At 47.5% G+C, this 21,343-nt stretch overlaps 1 protein-coding gene across 5 annotated transcripts in view; it reads left to right on the top strand.

Moving 5' to 3' along the window:
- The window catches only part of celf1 (cugbp, Elav-like family member 1), a 315,470-nt gene that overhangs the window by 147,843 nt on the left and 146,284 nt on the right, over positions 1–21,343 (top strand). For all 5 annotated transcript variants that reach the window (XM_056279257.1, XM_056279261.1, XM_056279260.1 and 2 more), the window contains 3 exons: positions 412–599; positions 2,755–2,837; positions 20,303–20,351. In XM_056279257.1, the coding sequence (XP_056135232.1) occupies positions 412–599; positions 2,755–2,837; positions 20,303–20,351 (320 nt within the window). The remainder of the gene's footprint in view (positions 1–411; positions 600–2,754; positions 2,838–20,302; positions 20,352–21,343) is intronic.

The following is a 21,343-nucleotide window of genomic DNA, read 5'->3' on the forward strand; positions in this document are numbered from 1 at the left end:
AATAAGAACATGATGACATTAGTATGTGTATCAGTACACAATAAGAACATGATGACATTAGTATGTGTATCAGTACACAATAAGAACATGATGACATTAGTATGTGTATCAGTACACAATAAGAACATGATGAAATTAGTATGTGGTGGAACATGTTATGAAATGAAATGTGTCATGTTTATCAGTTTGTTTCGGCTTCCACCCCCCACCCTCACCCCCAGAGTTCCATTCCCCCACCCTCACCCCTGAAGCTCTGGGAGACACTGACTGCCATCGTTTAAGCATTAAAGAGACTCGCACACACGATTGCTTCATTTTTCTGCTGCTGGACATTTTGATTTCCGTTTTCCTTACGCTCCCTTCTTTCCTCCCTCTGTTTTCCTCCTGCACCTCATCTTTCCTCCTCCATAGTGGAAAGAAGATGAATGGGTCCCTGGACCACCCGGATCAACCGGACATGGATGCCATCAAGATGTTTGTGGGGCAGATCCCTCGCTCCTGGGCTGAGGAGCAGCTTCGCGAGCTCTTTGAGCCGTATGGTGCCGTTTATGAGATCAACGTTCTCAGAGACCGCAGCCAGAACCCCCCACAGAGCAAAGGTATTCACACCTGTCTTCCTGTCTTCACACCTGTCTTCCTGTCTTCACACCTGTCTTCCTGTCTTCACATCTGTCCTCCTGTCTTCACACCTGTCTTCCTGTCTTCACACCTATCATTCTGTCTTCACACCTGTCTTCCTGTCTTCACACCTGACATCCTGTATTCACACCTGTCATCCTGTCTTCGCACCTGTCATCTTGTCTTCGCACCTGACATCCTGTCTTCACACCTGTCATCCTGTCTTCGCACCTGTCATCTTGTCTTCGCACCTGACATCCTGTCTTCACACCTGACATCCTGTCTTTACACCTGTCATCCTGTCTTTACACCTGTCATCCTGTATTCACACCTGCCATCCTGTATTCACACCTGTCTTCCTGTCTTCACACCTGACATCCTGTCTTCACACCTATCATTCTGTCTTCACACCTGACACCCTTTCTTCACACCTGTCATCCTGTCTTCGCACCTGACATCCTGTCTTCGCACCTGTCATCTTGTCTTCGCACCTGACATCCTGTCTTTACACCTGTCATCCTGTATTCACACCTGTCTTCCTGTCTTCACACCTGCCATCCTCTATTCACACCTGACATCCTGTCTTCACACCTGACATCCTGTCTTTACACCTGTCATCCTGTCTTTACACCTGTCATCCTGTATTCACACCTGCCATCCTGTATTCACACCTGTCTTCCTGTCTTCACACCTGCCATCCTCTATTCACACCTGCCATCCTGTCTTTACACCTGTCTTCCTGTCTTCACACCTGTCTTCCTGTCTTCACACCTATCATTCTGTCTTCACACCTGTCTTCCTGTCTTCACACCTGACATCCTCTATTCACACCTGACATCCTGTCTTCACATCTGTCCTCCTGTCTTCACACCTGTCTTCCTGTCTTCACACCTATCATTCTGTCTTCACACCTGTCTTCCTGTCTTCACACCTGACATCCTGTATTCACACCTGTCATCCTGTCTTCACACCTGACACCCTTTCTTCACACCTGACATCCTGTCTTCACACCTGTCATCCTGTCTTCGCACCTGTCATCTTGTCTTCACATCTGTCCTCCTGTCTTCACACCTGTCTTCCTGTCTTCACACCTATCATTCTGTCTTCACACCTGTCTTCCTGTCTTCACACCTGACATCCTGTCTTCACACCTATCATTCTGTCTTCACACCTGACACCCTTTCTTCACACCTGACATCCTGTATTCACACCTGTCATCCTGTCTTCGCACCTGTCATCTTGTCTTCGCACCTGACATCCTGTCTTCACACCTGACATCCTGTCTTTACACCTGTCATCCTGTCTTTACACCTGTCATCCTGAATTCACACCTGCCATCCTGTATTCACACCTGTCTTCCTGTCTTCACACCTGCCATCCTCTATTCACACCTGACATCCTGTCTTTGCACCTGACATCCTGTCTTCACACCTGTCATCTTGTCTTCACACCTGTCCTCCTGTCTTCATACCTGCCATCCTGTCTTCACACCTGACATCCTGTCTTCACACCTACCATCCTCTATTCACACCTGACATCCTTTCTTCACACCTGTCGTCCTGTATTCACACCTGTCATCCTGTCTTCACATCTGACATCTTGTATTCACACCTGACATCCTGTCTTCACACCTGTCATCTTGTCTTCACACCTGCCATCCTGTCTTCACACCTGACATCCTGTCTTCACACCTGTCATCTTGTCTTCCCACCTGCCATCCTGTCTTCCCACCTGCCATCCTGTCTTCACACCTGACATCCTGTATTCACACATGTCGTCCTGTATTCACACCTGTCATCTTGTCTTCACACCTGCCATCCTGTCTTCACACCTGACATCCTGTATACACACCTGTTGTCCTGTATTCACACCTGTCATCCTGTCTTCACATCTGACATCTTGTATTCACACCTGACATCTTGTCTTCACACCTGACATCCTGGCATCTGTTCCCAAGAGAAGGGATGCAGTCGTATGGATAGATAAGAGCAAAACCTCAGACAGTAATGATAAAGAAACGTGTAAAAACAAATACTTGTACACCACATGGTATTTACACAGTATTTAAGTGTGTTAGTATATGGAAGTGTACTATGATTGAGATTTCTTACCTCAGTGTCTGTCCACTCTCTACAGGCTGTTGTTTTATAACATACTACACTCGCAAGTCAGCCTTGGAAGCACAGAATGCGCTTCACAACATGAAGATCCTACCTGGGGTAAGTAGCACTTTTTTTACTGCCGGGGTTTTATTGGGTAGATGCAACGTAATTTTGCTGAATGTATAAATGAAGACTGTTGTGCGCTGGCAAGAACATATCACGCTCATGTCATCATTAAAACCAAGACAGAGCTGATGAAACAAGCATGATGACGAGACAGTCACAGTGAGGTGATGAAAGAGAAGTATAAAGATAAAAAGAATTATTAAAAATGTGCAATTATAAGAGATATAAACAGTAAATAAGTAGTAAATATTGGGCAACAATGTATTTACTCTAAAAAGCTTTCCTCTAAAAGTAACTTGACTATGAATATTGGAACGTTTGCAGGACAGTTTGCTCACAAATTAACAGACCAAGAGTGCATGAGACCTTCATAAGAATAATCCATCCAATTTACCCTGCCCTCTTCACCAATTTACCCCGCTCTGTTCGCCAATTTACCCCGCTCTGTTCACCAACTTAGCCTGCTTTGTTCACCAACTTACCCCTCCCTGTTCACCAGCCAACTTACCCCACCCTGTTCACCAACTTACCCTGCCCTCTTCACCAATTTACCCCGCTCTGTTCACCAGTTTACCCCGCTCTGTTCACCAATTAACCCCGCTCTGTTCACCAATTTACCCCGCTCTGTTCACCAACTTAGCCTGCTTTGTTCACCAACTTACCCCTCCCTGTTCACCAACCAACTTACCCCGCCCTGTTCACCAACTTACCCTGCTCTGGTCACCAATATACCCCACTCTGTTCACCAACCAACTTACCCTGCTCTGTTCACTGCTCTGTTCACAACTTACCCTGCTCTGTTCACAACTTACCCCACTCTGTTCACTGCTCTGCTCACAACTTACCCTGCTCTGTTCACTGGACTGTTCACAACTTACCCCGCTCTGTTCACTGGACTTTTCACAACTTACCCCGCTCTGTTCACTGCTCTGTTCACAACTTACCCCACTCTGTTCACTGCTCTGTTCACAACTTACCCCGCTCTGTTCACTAGTCTGTTCACAAATTACCCTGCTCTGTTCACTGCTCTGTTCACAACTTACCCTGCTCTGTTCACTGCTCTGTTCACAACTTAGCCCCCACTGTTCACTGCTCTGTTCAAAACTTACCCCCCACTGTTCACTGCTCTGTTCAAAACTCACCCTGCTCTGTTCACTGCTCTGGTCACCAGCTTAACCTGCTCTGTTCACTGCTCTGTTCACCAGCTCACCCCGCTCTGTTAAAATTTTACCCTGCTCTGTTCACTGCTCTGTTCACAACTTACCCTGCTCCGTTCACTGCTCTGTTCACAACTTACCCCGCTCTGTTCACTGAACTGTTCACAACTTACCCCGCTCTGTTCACTGCTCTGTTCACAACTTACCCTGCTCTGTTCACTGGACTGTTCACAACTTCCCCCGCTCTGTTCACTGGACTGTTCACAACTTACCCCGCTCTGTTCACTGCTCTGTTCACAACTTACCCCGCTCTGTTCACTAGTCTGTTCACAACTTACCCTGCTCTGTTCACAACTTATCCCGCTCTGTTCACTAGTCTGTTCACAACTTACCCTGCTCTGTTCACTGGACTGTTCACAACTTACCCCGCTCTGTTCACTGGACTGTTCACAACTTACCCCGCTCTGTTCACTGCTCTGTTCACAACTTACCCTGCTCTGTTCACTGCTCTGTTCACAACTTACCCTGCTCTGTTCACTGCTCTGTTCACAACTTACCCCGCTCTGTTCACAACTTACCCTGCTCTGTTCACTGCTCTGTTCACAACTTACCCTGCTCTGTTCACTGGACTGTTCACAACTTATCCCGCTCTGTTCACTAGTCTGTTCACAACTTACCCTGCTCTGTTCACAACTTAGCCCGCTCTGTTCACTGCTCTGCTCACAACTTACCCCGCTCTGTTCACAACTTACCCCGCTCTGTTCACTGCTCTGTTCACAACTTACCCTGCTCTGTTCACTGGACTGTTCACAACTTACCCTGCTCTGTTCACTGGACTGTTCACAACTTACCCTGCTCTGTTCACTAGTCTGTTCACAACTTACCCCGCTCTGTTCACTGCTCTGTTCACAACTTACCCTGCTCTGTTCACTGCTCTGTTCACAACTTACCCCGCTCTGTTCACAACTTACCCTGCTCTGTTCACTGCTCTGTTCACAACTTACCCTGCTCTGTTCACTGGACTGTTCACAACTTACCCCGCTCTGTTCACTGGACTGTTCACAACTTACCCCGCTCTGTTCACTGGACTGTTCACAACTTACCCTGCTCTGTTCACTGGACTGTTCACAACTTACCCCGCTCTGTTCACTGGACTGTTCACAACTTACCCCGCTCTGTTCACTGGACTGTTCACAACTTACCCGCTCTGTTCCCTGCTCTGTTCACAACTTACCCCGCTCTGTTCACTAGTCTGTTCACAACTTACCCTGCTCTGTTCACAACTTGGCCCGCTCTGTTCACTGCTCTGCTCACAACTCACCCCGCTCTGTTCACAACTTACCCCGCTCTGTTCACTGCTCTGTTCACAACTTACCCCGCTCTGTTCACTGCTCTGCTCACAACTTAGCCCGCTCTGTTCACTGCTCTGCTCACAACTTACCCCGCTCTGTTCACTGCTCTGTTCACAACTTACCCTGCTCTGTTCACTAGTCTGTTCACAACTTACCCCGCTCTGTTCACTAGTCTGTTCACAACTTACCCCGCTCTGTTCACTGCTCTGTTCACAACTTACCCTGCTCTGTTCACTGCTCTGTTCACAACTTACCCTGCTCTGTTCACAACTTACCCCGCTCTGTTCACTACTTACCCTGCTCTGTTCACTGCTCTGTTCACAACTTACCCCGCTCTGTTCACAACTTACCCTGCTCTGTTCACTGCTCTGTTCACAACTTACCCTGCTGTGTTCACTGGACTGTTCACAACTTACCCCGCTCTGTTCACTGCTCTGTTCACAACTTACCCTGCTGTGTTCACTGGACTGTTCACAACTTACCCCGCTCTGTTCACTGGACTGTTCACAACTTACCCTGCTCTGTTCACTGGACTGTTCACAACTTACCCCGCTCTGTTCACTGGACTGTTCACAACTTACCCCGCTCTGTTCACTGGACTGTTCACAACTTACCCTGCTCTGTTCACTGGACTGTTCACAACTTACCCTGCTCTGTTCACTGCTCTGTTCACAACTTACCCCGCTCTGTTCACAACTTACCCTGCTCTGTTCACTGCTTTGTTCACAACTTACCCTGCTCTGTTCACTAGTCTGTTCACAACTTACCCCGCTCTGTTCACTAGTCTGTTCACAACTTACCCTGCTCTGTTCACAACTTGGCCCGCTCTGTTCACTGCTCTGCTCACAACTCACCCCGCTCTGTTCACAACTTACCCCGCTCTGTTCACTGCTCTGTTCACAACTTACCCCGCTCTGTTCACTGCTCTGCTCACAACTTAGCCCGCTCTGTTCACTGCTCTGCTCACAACTTACCCCGCTCTGTTCACTGCTCTGTTCACAACTTACCCTGCTCTGTTCACTAGTCTGTTCACAACTTACCCCGCTCTGTTCACTAGTCTGTTCACAACTTACCCCGCTCTGTTCACTGCTCTGTTCACAACTTACCCTGCTCTGTTCACTGCTCTGTTCACAACTTACCCTGCTCTGTTCACAACTTACCCCGCTCTGTTCACTACTTACCCTGCTCTGTTCACTGCTCTGTTCACAACTTACCCCGCTCTGTTCACAACTTACCCTGCTCTGTTCACTGCTCTGTTCACAACTTACCCTGCTGTGTTCACTGGACTGTTCACAACTTACCCCGCTCTGTTCACTGCTCTGTTCACAACTTACCCTGCTGTGTTCACTGGACTGTTCACAACTTACCCCGCTCTGTTCACTGGACTGTTCACAACTTACCCTGCTCTGTTCACTGGACTGTTCACAACTTACCCCGCTCTGTTCACTGGACTGTTCACAACTTACCCCGCTCTGTTCACTGGACTGTTCACAACTTACCCTGCTCTGTTCACTGGACTGTTCACAACTTACCCTGCTCTGTTCACTGCTCTCTTCACAACTTACCCCGCTCTGTTCACAACTTACCCTGCTCTGTTCACTGCTTTGTTCACAACTTACCCTGCTCTGTTCACTAGTCTGTTCACAACTTACCCCGCTCTTTTCACTGCTCTGTTCACAACTTACCCTGCTCTGTTCACTAGTCTGTTCACAACTTACCCCGCTCTGTTCACTGCTCTGTTCACAACTTACCCCGCTCTGTTCACTGCTCTGTTCACAACTTACCCCGCTCTGTTCACTGCTCTGTTCACAACTTACCCCGCTCTGTTCACTGCTCTGCTCACAACGTACCCTGCTCCGTTCACTGGACTGTTCACAACTTTCCCTGCTCTGGTCACTAGTCTGTTCACAACTTACCCCGCTCTGTTGACTCGACTGTTAACAACTTAACCTGCTCTGTTCACTGCTCTGTTCACAACTTACCCTGCTCTGTTCACAACTTACCCCGCTCTGTTCACTACTTACCCTGCTCTGTTCACTGCTCTGTTCACAACTTACCCCGCTCTGTTCACAACTTACCCTGCTCTGTTCACTGCTCTGTTCACAACTTACCCTGCTGTGTTCAGTGGACTGTTCACAACTTACCCCGCTCTGTTCACTGGACTGTTCACAACTTACCCTGCTCTGTTCACTGGACTGTTCACAACTTACCCTGCTCTGTTCACTGGAGTGTTCACAACTTACCCCGCTCTGTTCACTGGACTGTTCACAACTTACCCCGCTCTGTTCACTGGACTGTTCACAACTTACCCTGCTCTGTTCACTGCTCTGCTCACAACTTACCCCGCTCTGTTCACAACTTACCCTGCTCTGTTCACTGCTCTGTTCACAACTTACCCTGCTCTGTTCACTAGTCTGTTCACAACTTACCCCGCTCTGTTCACTGCTCTGTTCACAACTTACCCCGCTCTGTTCACTGCTCTGCTCACAACGTACCCTGCTCTGTTCACTGCTCTGTTCACAACTTACCCCGCTCTGTTCACTGGACTGTTCACAACTTACCCCGCTCTGTTCACAACTTAACCTGCTCTGTTCACTGCTCTGTTCACAACTTACCCTGCTCTGTTCACAACTTACCCTGCTCTGTTACTGCTCTGTTCACAACTTACCCTGCTCTGTTCACTGCTCTGTTCACAACTTACCCCGCTCTGTTCACAACTTACCCTGCTCTGTTACTGCTCTGTTCACAACTTACCCCGCTCTGTTCACTGCTCTGTTCACAACTTACCCCGCTCTGTTCACTGCTCTGCTCACAACGTACCCTGCTCTGTTCCCTGCTCTGCTCACAACGTACCCTGCTCCGTTCACTGGACTGTTCACAACTTACCCTGCTTTGTTCACTGGACTGTTCACAACTTACCCTGCTCTGTTCACTGCTCTGTTCACAACTTACCCCGCTCTGTTCGCTGCTCTGCTCACAACGTACCCTGCTCCGTTCACTGGACTGTTCACAACTTACCCTGCTCTGTTCACTAGTCTGTTCACAACTTACCCTGCTCTGTTCACTGCTCTGTTCACAAATTACCCTGCTCTGTTCACTGCTCTGTTCACATCTTACCCTGCTCTGTTCACTGGACTGTTCACAACTTACTCTGCTCTGTTCTGTTCACCACTTTACCCACCTCTGTTCACCAGCTTACCCCCTCTGTTCACTGCTCTGTTCACTGCTCTGTTCACAACCTACCCCGCTCTGTTCACAACTTACCCTGCTCTGTTCACTGCTCTGTTCACAACTTACCCTGCTCTGTTCACTAGTCTGTTCACAACTTACCCCGCTCTGTTCACTGCTCTGTTCACAACTTACCCCGCTCTGTTCACTGCTCTGCTCACAACGTACCCTGCTCTGTTCACTGCTCTGTTCACAACTTACCCCGCTCTGTTCACTGGACTGTTCACAGCTTACCCCGCTCTGTTCACTGCTCTGTTGACAACTTACCCCGCTCTGTTCACTGCTCTGTTCACAACTTAACCTGCTCTGTTCACTGCTCTGTTCACAACTTACCCTGCTCTGTTCACAACTTACCCTGCTCTGTTACTGCTCTGTTCACAACTTACCCTGCTCTGTTCACTGCTCTGTTCACAACTTACCCCGCTCTGTTCACAACTTACCCTGCTCTGTTACTGCTCTGTTCACAACTTACCCCGCTCTGTTCACTGCTCTGTTCACAACTTACCCCGCTCTGTTCACTGCTCTGCTCACAACGTACCCTGCTCTGTTCACTGCTCTGCTCACAACGTACCCTGCTCTGTTCACTGGACTGTTCACAACTTTCCCTGCTCTGGTCACTAGTCTGTTCACAACTTACCCCGCTCTGTTGACTGGACTGTTCACAACTTACCCCGCTCTGTTCACTGCTGTGTTCACAACTTAACCTGCTCTGTTCACTGCTCTGTTCACAAGTTACCCTGCTCTGTTCACAACTTACCCTGCTCTGTTACTGCTCTGTTCACAACTTACCCTGCTCTGTTCACAACTTACCCCGCTCTGTTCACAACTTACCTTGCTCTGTTACTGCTCTGTTCACAACTTACCCCGCTCTGTTCACTGGTCTGTTCACAACTTACTCCGCTCTGTTCACTAGTCTGTTCACAACTTACCCTGCTTTGTTCACTGGACTGTTCACAACTTACCCCGCTCCGTTCACTGGACTGTTCACAACTCACCCTGCTTTGTTCACTGGACTGTTCACAACTTACCCTGCTCTGTTCACTGCTCTGTTCACTGCTCTGTTCACAACTCACCCTGCTCTGTTCACTGCTCTGTTCACAAATTACCCTGCTCTGTTCACTGCTCTGTTCACAACTTACCCCGCTCTGTTCACAACTTACCCTGCTCTGTTCACTGCTCTGTTCGCAACTTACCCTGCTCTGTTCACTAGTCTGTTCACAACTTACCCCGGTCTGTTCACTGCTCTGTTCACAACTTACCCCGCTCTGTTCACTGCTCTGCTCACAACGTACCCTGCTCTGTTCACTGCTCTGTTCACAACTTACCCCGCTCTGTTCACTGGACTGTTCACAACTTACCCTGCTCTGTTGACTGGACTGTTCACAACTTACCCTGCTCTGTTCACAACTTACCCTGCTCTGTTCACTGCTCTGTTCACAACTTACCCTGCTCTGTTCACAACTTACCCTGCTCTGTTACTGCTCTGTTCACAACTTACCCTGCTCTGTTCACTGCTCTGTTCACAACTTACCCCGCTCTGTTCACTGCTCTGTTCACATCTTACCCCGCTGTGTTCACTGCTCTGCTCACAACGTACCCTGCTCCGTTCACTGGACTGTTCACAACTTTCCCTGCTCTGGTCACTAGTCTGTTCACAACTTACCCCGCTCTGTTGACTGGACTGTTCACAACTTACCCCGCTCTGTTCACTGCTCTGTTCACAACTTAACCTGCTCTGTTCACTGCTCTGTTCACAACTTACCCTGCTCTGTTCACAACTTACCCCGCTCTGTTCACTACTTACCCTGCTCTGTTCACTGCTCTGTTCACAACTTACCCCGCTCTGTTCACAACTTACCCTGCTCTGTTCACTGCTCTGTTCACAACTTACCCTGCTGTGTTCACTGGACTGTTCACAACTTACCCCGCTCTGTTCACTGGACTGTTCACAACTTACCCTGCTCTGTTCACTGGACTGTTCACAACTTACCCTGCTCTGTTCACTGGACTGTTCACAACTTACCCCGCTCTGTTCACTGGACTGTTCACAACTAACCCCGCTCTGTTCACTGGACTGTTCACAACTTACCCTGCTCTGTTCACTGCTCTGTTCACAACTTACCCCGCTCTGTTCACAACTTACCCTGCTCTGTTCACTGCTCTGTTCACAACTTACCCTGCTCTGTTCACTAGTCTGTTCACAACTTACCCCGCTCTGTTCACTGCTCTGTTCACAACTTACCCCGCTCTCTTCACTGCTCTGCTCACAACGTACCCTGCTCTGTTCACTGCTCTGTTCACAACTTACCCCGCTCTGTTCACTGGACTGTTCACAACTTACCCCGCTCTGTTCACTGCTCTGTTCACAACTTACCCCGCTCTGTTCACTGGACTGTTCACAACTTAACCTGCTCTGTTCACTGCTCTGTTCACAACTTAACCTGCTCTGTTCACTGCTCTGTTCACAACTTACCCTGCTCTGTTCACTGGACTGTTCACAACTTACCCCGCTCTGTTCACAACTTACCCTGCTCTGTTCACAACTTACCCTGCTCTGTTACTGCTCTGTTCACAACTTACCCTGCTCTGTTCACTGCTCTGTTCACAACTTACCCCGCTCTGTTCACAACTTACCCTGCTCTGTTACTGCTCTGTTCACAACTTACCCCGCTCCGTTCACTGCTCTGTTCACAACTTACCCCGCTCTGTTCACTGCTCTGCTCACAACGTACCCTGCTCTCTTCCCTGCTCTGCTCACAACGTACCCTGCTCCGTTCACTGGACTGTTCACAACTTACCCTGCTCTGTTCACTAGTCTGTTCACAACTTACCCTGCTCTGTTCACTGCTCTGTTCACAAATTACCCTGCTCTGTTCACTGCTCTGTTCACATCTTACCCTGCTCTGTTCACTGGACTGTTCACAACTTACTCTGCTCTGTTCTGTTCACCACTTTACCCACCTCTGTTCACCAGCTTACCCCCTCTGTTCACTGCTCTGTTCACTGCTCTGTTCACAACTTACCCCGCTCTGTTCACAGCTTACCCTGCTCTGTTCACTGCTCTGTTCACAACTTACCCCGCTCTGTTCACTGGACTGTTCACAACTTACCCCGCTCTGTTCACTGCTCTGTTCACAACTTAACCTGCTCTGTTCACTGCTCTGTTCACAACTTACCCTGCTCTGTTCACAACTTACCCTGCTCTGTTACTGCTCTGTTCACAACTTACCCTGCTCTGTTCACAACTTACCCTGCTCTGTTCACTGCTCTGTTCACAACCTACCCCGCTCTGTTCACAACTTACCCTGCTCTGTTACTGCTCTGTTCACAACTTACCCCGCTCTGTTCACTGCTCTGTTCACAACTTACCCCGCTCTGTTCACTGCTCTGCTCACAACGTACCCTGCTCCGTTCACTGGACTGTTCACAACTTTCCCTGCTCTGGTCACTAGTCTGTTCACAACTTACCCCGCTCTGTTGACTGGACTGTTCACAACTTACCCCGCTCTGTTCACTGCTCTGTTCACAACTTAACCTGCTCTGTTCACTGCTCTGTTCACAACTTACCCTGCTCTGTTCACAACTTACCCTGCTCTGTTACTGCTCTGTTCACAACTTACCCTGCTCTGTTCACAACTTACCCCGCTCTGTTCACAACTTACCCTGCTCTGTTACTGCTCTGTTCACAACTTACCCCGCTCTGTTCACTGGTATGTTCACAACTTACTCCGCTCTGTTCACTAGTCTGTTCACAACTTACCCTGCTTTGTTCACTGGACTGTTCACAACTTACCCTGCTCCATTCACTGGACTGTTCACAACTTACCCTGCTTTGTTCACTGGACTGTTCACAACTTACCCTGCTCCATTCACTGGACTGTTCACAACTCACCCTGCTTTGTTCACTGGACTGTTCACAACTTACCCTGCTCTGTTCACTGCTCTGTTCACAACTTACCCCGCTCTGTTCGCTGCTCTGCTCACAACGTACCCTGCTCCGTTCACTCGACTGTTCACAACTTACCCCGCTCTGTTCACTGCTCTGTTCACAACTTACCCCGCTCTGTTCACTGGACTGTTCACAACTTAACCTGCTCTGTTCACTGCTCTGTTCACAACTTAACCTGCTCTGTTCACTGCTCTGTTCACAACTTACCCTGCTCTGTTCACTGGACTGTTCACAACTTACCCCGCTCTGTTCACAACTTACCCTGCTCTGTTCACAACTTACCCTGCTCTGTTACTGCTCTGTTCACAACTTACCCTGCTCTGTTCACTGCTCTGTTCACAACTTACCCCGCTCTGTTCACAACTTACCCTGCTCTGTTACTGCTCTGTTCACAACTTACCCCGCTCCGTTCACTGCTCTGTTCACAACTTACCCCGCTCTGTTCACTGCTCTGCTCACAACGTACCCTGCTCTCTTCCCTGCTCTGCTCACAACGTACCCTGCTCCGTTCACTGGACTGTTCACAACTTACCCTGCTCTGTTCACTAGTCTGTTCACAACTTACCCTGCTCTGTTCACTGCTCTGTTCACAAATTACCCTGCTCTGTTCACTGCTCTGTTCACATCTTACCCTGCTCTGTTCACTGGACTGTTCACAACTTACTCTGCTCTGTTCTGTTCACCACTTTACCCACCTCTGTTCACCAGCTTACCCCCTCTGTTCACTGCTCTGTTCACTGCTCTGTTCACAACTTACCCCGCTCTGTTCACAGCTTACCCTGCTCTGTTCACTGCTCTGTTCACAACTTACCCCGCTCTGTTCACTGGACTGTTCACAACTTACCCCGCTCTGTTCACTGCTCTGTTCACAACTTAACCTGCTCTGTTCACTGCTCTGTTCACAACTTACCCTGCTCTGTTCACAACTTACCCTGCTCTGTTACTGCTCTGTTCACAACTTACCCTGCTCTGTTCACAACTTACCCTGCTCTGTTCACTGCTCTGTTCACAACCTACCCCGCTCTGTTCACAACTTACCCTGCTCTGTTACTGCTCTGTTCACAACTTACCCCGCTCTGTTCACTGCTCTGTTCACAACTTACCCCGCTCTGTTCACTGCTCTGCTCACAACGTACCCTGCTCCGTTCACTGGACTGTTCACAACTTTCCCTGCTCTGGTCACTAGTCTGTTCACAACTTACCCCGCTCTGTTGACTGGACTGTTCACAACTTACCCCGCTCTGTTCACTGCTCTGTTCACAACTTAACCTGCTCTGTTCACTGCTCTGTTCACAACTTACCCTGCTCTGTTCACAACTTACCCTGCTCTGTTACTGCTCTGTTCACAACTTACCCTGCTCTGTTCACAACTTACCCCGCTCTGTTCACAACTTACCCTGCTCTGTTACTGCTCTGTTCACAACTTACCCCGCTCTGTTCACTGGTATGTTCACAACTTACTCCGCTCTGTTCACTAGTCTGTTCACAACTTACCCTGCTTTGTTCACTGGACTGTTCACAACTTACCCTGCTCCATTCACTGGACTGTTCACAACTTACCCTGCTTTGTTCACTGGACTGTTCACAACTTACCCTGCTCCATTCACTGGACTGTTCACAACTCACCCTGCTTTGTTCACTGGACTGTTCACAACTTACCCTGCTCTGTTCACTGCTCTGTTCACAACTTACCCCGCTCTGTTCGCTGCTCTGCTCACAACGTACCCTGCTCCGTTCACTCGACTGTTCACAACTTACCCTGCTCTGTTCACTGCTCTGTTCACAAATTACCCTGCTCTGTTCACTGCTCTGTTCACAACTTACCCCGCTCTGTTCACAACTTACCCTGCTCTGTTCACTGCTCTGTTCACAACTTACCCTGCTCTGTTCACTAGTCTGTTCACAACTTACCCCGCTCTGTTCACTGCTCTGTTCACAACTTACCCCGCTCTGTTCACTGCTCTGTTCACAACTTACCCCGCTCTGTTCACTGGACTGTTCACAACTTACCCCGCTCTGTTCACTGCTCTGTTCACAACTTACCCTGCTCTGTTCACAACTTACCCTGCTCTGTTACTGCTCTGTTCACAACTTACCCTGCTCTGTTCACTGCTCTGTTCACAACTTACCCCGCTCTGTTCACAACTTACCCTGCTCTGTTACTGCTCTGTTCACAACTTACCCCGCTCTGTTCACTGCTCTGTTCACAACTTACCCCGCTCTGTTCACTGCTCTGCTCACAACGTACCCTGCTCTGTTCACTGCTCTGCTCACAACGTACCCTGCTCCGTTCACTGGACTGTTCACAACTTTCCCTGCTCTGGTCACTAGTCTGTTCACAACTTACCCTGCTCTGTTGACTGGACTGTTCACAACTTTCCCTGCTCTGGTTACTAGTCTGTTCACAACTTACCCCGCTCTGTTGACTGGACTGTTCACAACTTACCCCGCTCTGTTCACTGCTCTGTTCACAACTTAACCTGCTCTGTTCACTGCTCTGTTCACAACTTACCCTGCTCTGTTCACAACTTACCCTGCTCTGTTACTGCTCTGTTCACAACTTACCCTGCTCTGTTCACTGCTCTGTTCACAACTTACCCCGCTCTGTTCACAACTTACCCTGCTCTGTTACTGCTCTGTTCACAACTAACCCCGCTCTGTTCACTGCTCTGTTCACAACTTACCCCGCTCTGTTCACTGGACTGTTCACAACTTACCCTGCTCTGTTACTGCTCTGTTCACAACTAACCCCGCTCTGTTCACTAGTCTGTTCACAACTTACTCCGCTCTGTTCACTAGTCTGTTCACAACTTACCCTGCTTTGTTCACTGGACTGTTCACAACTTACCCTGCTCCATTCACTGGACTGTTCACAACTTACCCTGCTTTGTTCACTGGACTGTTCACAACTTACCCTGCTCTGTTCACTGGACTGTTCACAACTTACCCTGCTCTGTTCACTGCTCTGTTCACAACTTACCCCGCTCTGTTCGCTGCTCTGCTCACAACGTACCCTGCTCCGTTCACTGGACTGTTCGCAACTTACCCTGCTGTGTTCACTAGTCTGTTCACAACTTACCCTGCTCTGTTCACTGCTCTGTTCACAAATTACCCTGCTCTGTTCACTCCTCTGTTCACATCTTACCCTGCTCTGTTCACTGGACTGTTCACAACTTACTCTGCTCTGTTCTGTTCACCACTTTACCCACCTCTGTTCACCAGCTTACCCCCTCTGTTCACTGCTCTGTTCACCTACTTACCCTGCTGTGTTCACCATAGTAATATGATTTTCCCCAGAACATTGTCCCAGGTCTCACACCGTCATAACTGTTATTATGAACATGAAACAATAGTATGATGATGCTGTGTGACTGCTCGTTTGCTGTGGACATGACACTGGACATGTTGACATAACACAGGACATGTGGATATGACACAGTGACATGAGGATATGACACAGGGACATGTGTATTTTACACAGGGACACATGGATATGACACGGGGACATGTGTATGTGACACAGGGACACATGGATTAGTGTTGTCACGATACCAAAATTATGACTTCGATACGATACCTGCCATAAATACCTCGATACTGAACCGATACCACGGTAAAATTCTAAAATATCTGGAAAAGAGTGTTCATCTCTACCCAGGAGACTCAAGAAGCCTAGCCTCCAAGAACAACAGTCGGTCACTAACGGCTCCAACGACTCTCATGACCACTGAACAATGAAGTCGAAAGTAACACCCCTAACCACCGTCGCTGCTAAACAAATGCAAATCAATAGCTCCGATAACGACGGGCGCGGCCATAACATCGGTACACAAAAGAGCCACGCATATCTATGGCTCTGTTAGCGACGGGCGTTGGTAAACATCGGATCACAAAGAGCCACGCATATCAATAGCTCTGACAACGACTCCTAGAGGATAAATGCTGAGTCTCATCACCAGCCAGTCAGACTAGCTTGGTCTAGTCAGAAAGGCACGAACTGAGGAAGCCTCTTGAATGAGAGGCGGAACGTCTTCACGGATATATACCAAGTCCAGTTGCACATGATTCAACTCCTTTGGATAACCATGACCTTTGAATGAGAACATTCACAGACATCTGGAAAAGAGATGAATAAGGGTCCAGCTCGGTCTCACTATGGTTTAACTTTCACCAGCTTGTTCCTGTCCTACTTTTTGAGCAAATTCCATTAATAAATTAATTCTCCAGAGCAAGTATGAGCATAATCTCTTCTGTTTGTTAACATATTTGCTTTTGCTTAACAAGCCACTTTTCTGTAAAATTTAAACTTTTGAACAGTGAACACATTAATGACTGACTGACACATACAATTAAAAGACTATTTTCTCCTCTTTATTTAAAAAAAAACAAAACATGTCACTACATGGTACATGCCATTACACTATGGTGGACAAACGTCAGTCAGACAATTAGTCATTTGCAGTACCATTCTCAGTCCGTTTTTGCGGATTGTCAATAAATAAATTACCTTTAAATAGCCAAATTAGGCTAGATCAAGGTCAGTGTTAAAATTGCAAGCAAATTACTATGCTATTCAGTGGGCCATCTGATGGAGCCTACCCTAGGTCAAGCCTGCTGAGTTAATGGAATGTCGTTCATGGCTAACAAACTAATTTGGACTCAATACATTCTGGTGGTAGGCTATGGGTTCTACTGAGTGCATTTCAGGTAGCCTATTGTAGCATTCCCAGCCGGACTTTATTCAGACGATGCACTCAATGATGATAACTGATGGGCTATGGTGCGGTATTTCTACCATTTATTTACACGAACCACCACAGAGACACCCTAAGAGCTGAAAGCAAAATGAAACATACAATCATACACTCACACATGCGACCACGTTTCCACCATCGCTAGCTACCCTAACAACGTGCATAGCACTGCTAGCATTAGCTCATTTAGCTAACTTCTAAATCCGGTTACACAGTACATAAAAATAACACCTCATAACCAACTCAAATTACACAGTCACTCTACGCACATACCTGTTCGCCTTCCAGCTACTAGGTGCTAAATAAAAAATGATAAACAATATTCTTCACGAACAGTCCTTGGCTTTCTCATGGCATGCGAACGTCAGCCATTTTAACGTTCCTTCTCGTTTCTGCCGTCAACTTGCGCACGCGCAGTAACATACAGAGAGACCATATCAATGTTGTTCACAATAAAAGGTATGCAAACAATAAAAGTGCAATTCACTATATAATCAAATCTGGTACATGGCACTCTATAACAAATTCAATAGCATATAAGTCTAATAAACAAAGCACCACATAATAATCTCAATAACTTGTCTTAATAATATCAAATATAATATAAAGTAATATGGGTCATTTACACCTATCTTATATCTAAGAAATAATTATTGACAAAAAGACAGACTACGTGCCATGGTAAATGTTACCAGAACTGATTGAATATTAAATAGATCGTTTGCAAGTTATGCTATAGTCAACATTACTAGCGTGAGCATTGCCCTTCCATAAGCTAACTACAGTATGATCACTGTCGCTATGCCTCGTCAAAATTCAGTGTTGAAAAAAAGGTTGCCTTTCATAGAACACACCACACTCGTTTCACTTACATAGCTTATAGTTAGTGGATAAGATTGGGGCTGATCATGTAATGGTATTTTCAATCACGTTCGCTAACCTGTCGGTCTTTGAATTCTTTGTGAAGGCTGGCATGTCTGTCAGCGAGGTGCTTCGCCATGTTGGACGTGTTGCCTCCCTTTGTCTGAACGCCTTTGTAACATGTCTTACAGACGGGTCTCAGTGTGTCTGTGGGCTTGCCCTCACTATCTGCGAAGTATCCGAAATAACTCCAGACTTCACTTCGCCCGTCTTTTTTGTCCACAAGCTGAGGATTGTCGGCAAGTGCTTCCGAACCTGTCGCCATCTCTCGTTCCCTCTCTCACTCACAGTGACGTCAGCCCGCGTGCTGCTGCTTCGCTGCGTGTGAGTGAAACAGTTAGCCACGCCCACTAGCCTCTGGCGCAAGGAGCATGACTGAGAGTTGGAGCAGCTCGCTGCACAGACACAACGTTATTCTAATAAAAGTATTGATACTAAAAACCAAGCGTGAGGGTATCGTGATACTTATCGTGATACTTTTCTAGTATCGGTACACCGTGCAACACTATGCATGGATATGACAAATGGGCCGTGGACATTACACAAGGACATGTATGTGACACAGGGACACATGGATATGACACAGGGACATGTGGATATGACACAGGGACGTGTATGTGACACAGGGACACATGGATATGACACAAGGACATGGGTATATGACACAGGGACACATGGATATGACACAGGGACATGACACGGGGAAACATGGATATGACACAGGGACGTGGACATGACAGGGACATGTGTATGTGACAGGGACACATGGATATGACACAGGGACGTGGACATGACAGGGACATGTGTATGTGACAGGGACACATGGATATGACACAAGGACGTGGACATAACACGGGGACGTGTATGTGACACAGGGACATGTGGACATGACATGGACGTGTATATGCCACAGGGACATGGATATGACACAGGGACGTGGACAGGACACAGGGACATGTGCATGTGACACAGGGACACATGGATATGACACAGGGATGTGGACATAACACGGGGGCATGTGTATGTGACACACGGACATGTATTTGACACAGGGACATGTGGACATGACATGGACGTGTATATGCCACAGGGACATGTGGATATGACACGGGGACATGTGTATGTGACACGGGGACACATGGATATGACACAGGGACGTGGACATGACAGGGGTATGTGACACAGGGACACATGGATATGACACAGGGACATTTGGATATGACACAGGGACACATGGACATGACACAGGGACGTGGACATGACATAGGGACGTGTATGTGACACATGGACATGACACGGGCATGTGGACATGACACAGGGACGTGTATATGACACGGGGACATGTGGATATGACACAGGGACGTGGACATGACACAGGGACGTGTATGTGACACATGGACACATGAATATGACACCGGGACATGTGGACATGATACAGGGACATGTGTATATGACAGAGATGTGGACGTGACACAGGGACGTGTGTGTATATGACACATGGATATGACATAGGGATGTGGACATGACACAGGGACGTGTATGTGACACAGGGACACATGGATATGACACAGGGACGTGGACATGACACAGGGGCATGGACATGACATAGGGACGTGTATGTGACACAGGGACACATGGATATGACACAGGGACATGGACATGACACGGGCATGTGGACATGACGCAGGCACACATGGATATGACACAGGACATGTGGACATGACACAGGGACAATTGGCTATGTCACAGGGACGTGTATATAACACAGGGACGTGTATATGACATAGGAACTTGTGTATACGACACAGGAAAACGTGGATATGACACAGGACATGGACATGACACAGGGACAAGTGGTTATGTCACAGGGATGTGTATATGACACAGGGACGTGTATATGACATAGAGACTTGTGTATATGACACGGACACGTGGATATGACACAGGACATGGACATGACACAGGGACAAGTGGCTATGTTACAGGGACGTGTATATGACACAGGGACATGTGTATATGACAGGGACTTGTGGATATGACACAGAGACATGTTCAGTCTTTCATCTGAAATGTGCAAATGCTTTGTGTTTTCCAGATGCACCACCCCATTCAGATGAAGCCTGCTGACAGTGAGAAAAACAATGGTGAGGATTCCCTACCGTTTGCATTGACTGTCTCACCTTTACCACATGTGTGCTGTTAATTTTACCAGTTTTGGCCAGTTTACCAGTATTGACCAGTTTACCAGTATTGACCAGTTTTGGCTTACCAGTATTGACCAGTTCTGTTCAGTTTACAAGTATTGACCAGTTTTGGTCAGTTTACCAGTATTAACCAGTTTTGACCAGTTTACCAGTATTGACCAGTTTACCATTATCAGCCAGTTTACCAGTATTGACCAGTTTTGACCAGTTTACCAGTATTGACTGACCAGTTTACCAATATTAACCAGTTTACCAGTATTGACCAGTTTTGACCAGTTTACCAGTATTGACTGACCAGTTTACCAGTTTTGACCAGTTTACCAGTATTGACCAGTATTGACTGTCCAGTTTTGACCAGTTTACCAGTATTGACTGACCAGTTTACCAGTATTGACTGACCAGTTTACCAGTTTTGACCAGTTTACCAGTATTGACCAGTATTGACTGACCAGCTTACCAGTTTTGACCAGTTTACCAGTATTGACCAGTATTGACTGTCCAGTTTACCAGTATTGACCAGTTTACCAGTATTGACCAGTTTACCAGTATTGACCAGTATTGACTGTCCAGTTTACCAGTATTGACCAGTTTACCAGTATGGGCTAATAACAGGCGTCGGATGCTTGTCAGAAGGAAAGCTGACAAATGAGTTCAGTCACATGTAGCATTGAAATATTTCAAGTGGTAGAGGTATTTATGCCTCTAGCCATCAGTGTGTAGGGGTATTTATGTCATAACCCACTGGTTTCCCTCCAGTCTGGGAGAAGGAGACTTTACTGAAGTGGAACTTTCCACCATCATATCATTAAACCACAAAGATCTAGCAGATATAACAACTCTTTTATTCTACTGACACATAGTTTTTAAAAATACATTGATTTGAAAATATTAATTGTATTGCTGCATCTCATTTAAACCAACTGTCCCCTGTT

This window comes from Lampris incognitus, chromosome 4 (assembly GCF_029633865.1).
Source record: "Lampris incognitus isolate fLamInc1 chromosome 4, fLamInc1.hap2, whole genome shotgun sequence".
NCBI classification, from domain to species: Eukaryota; Metazoa; Chordata; class Actinopteri; order Lampriformes; family Lampridae; genus Lampris; species Lampris incognitus.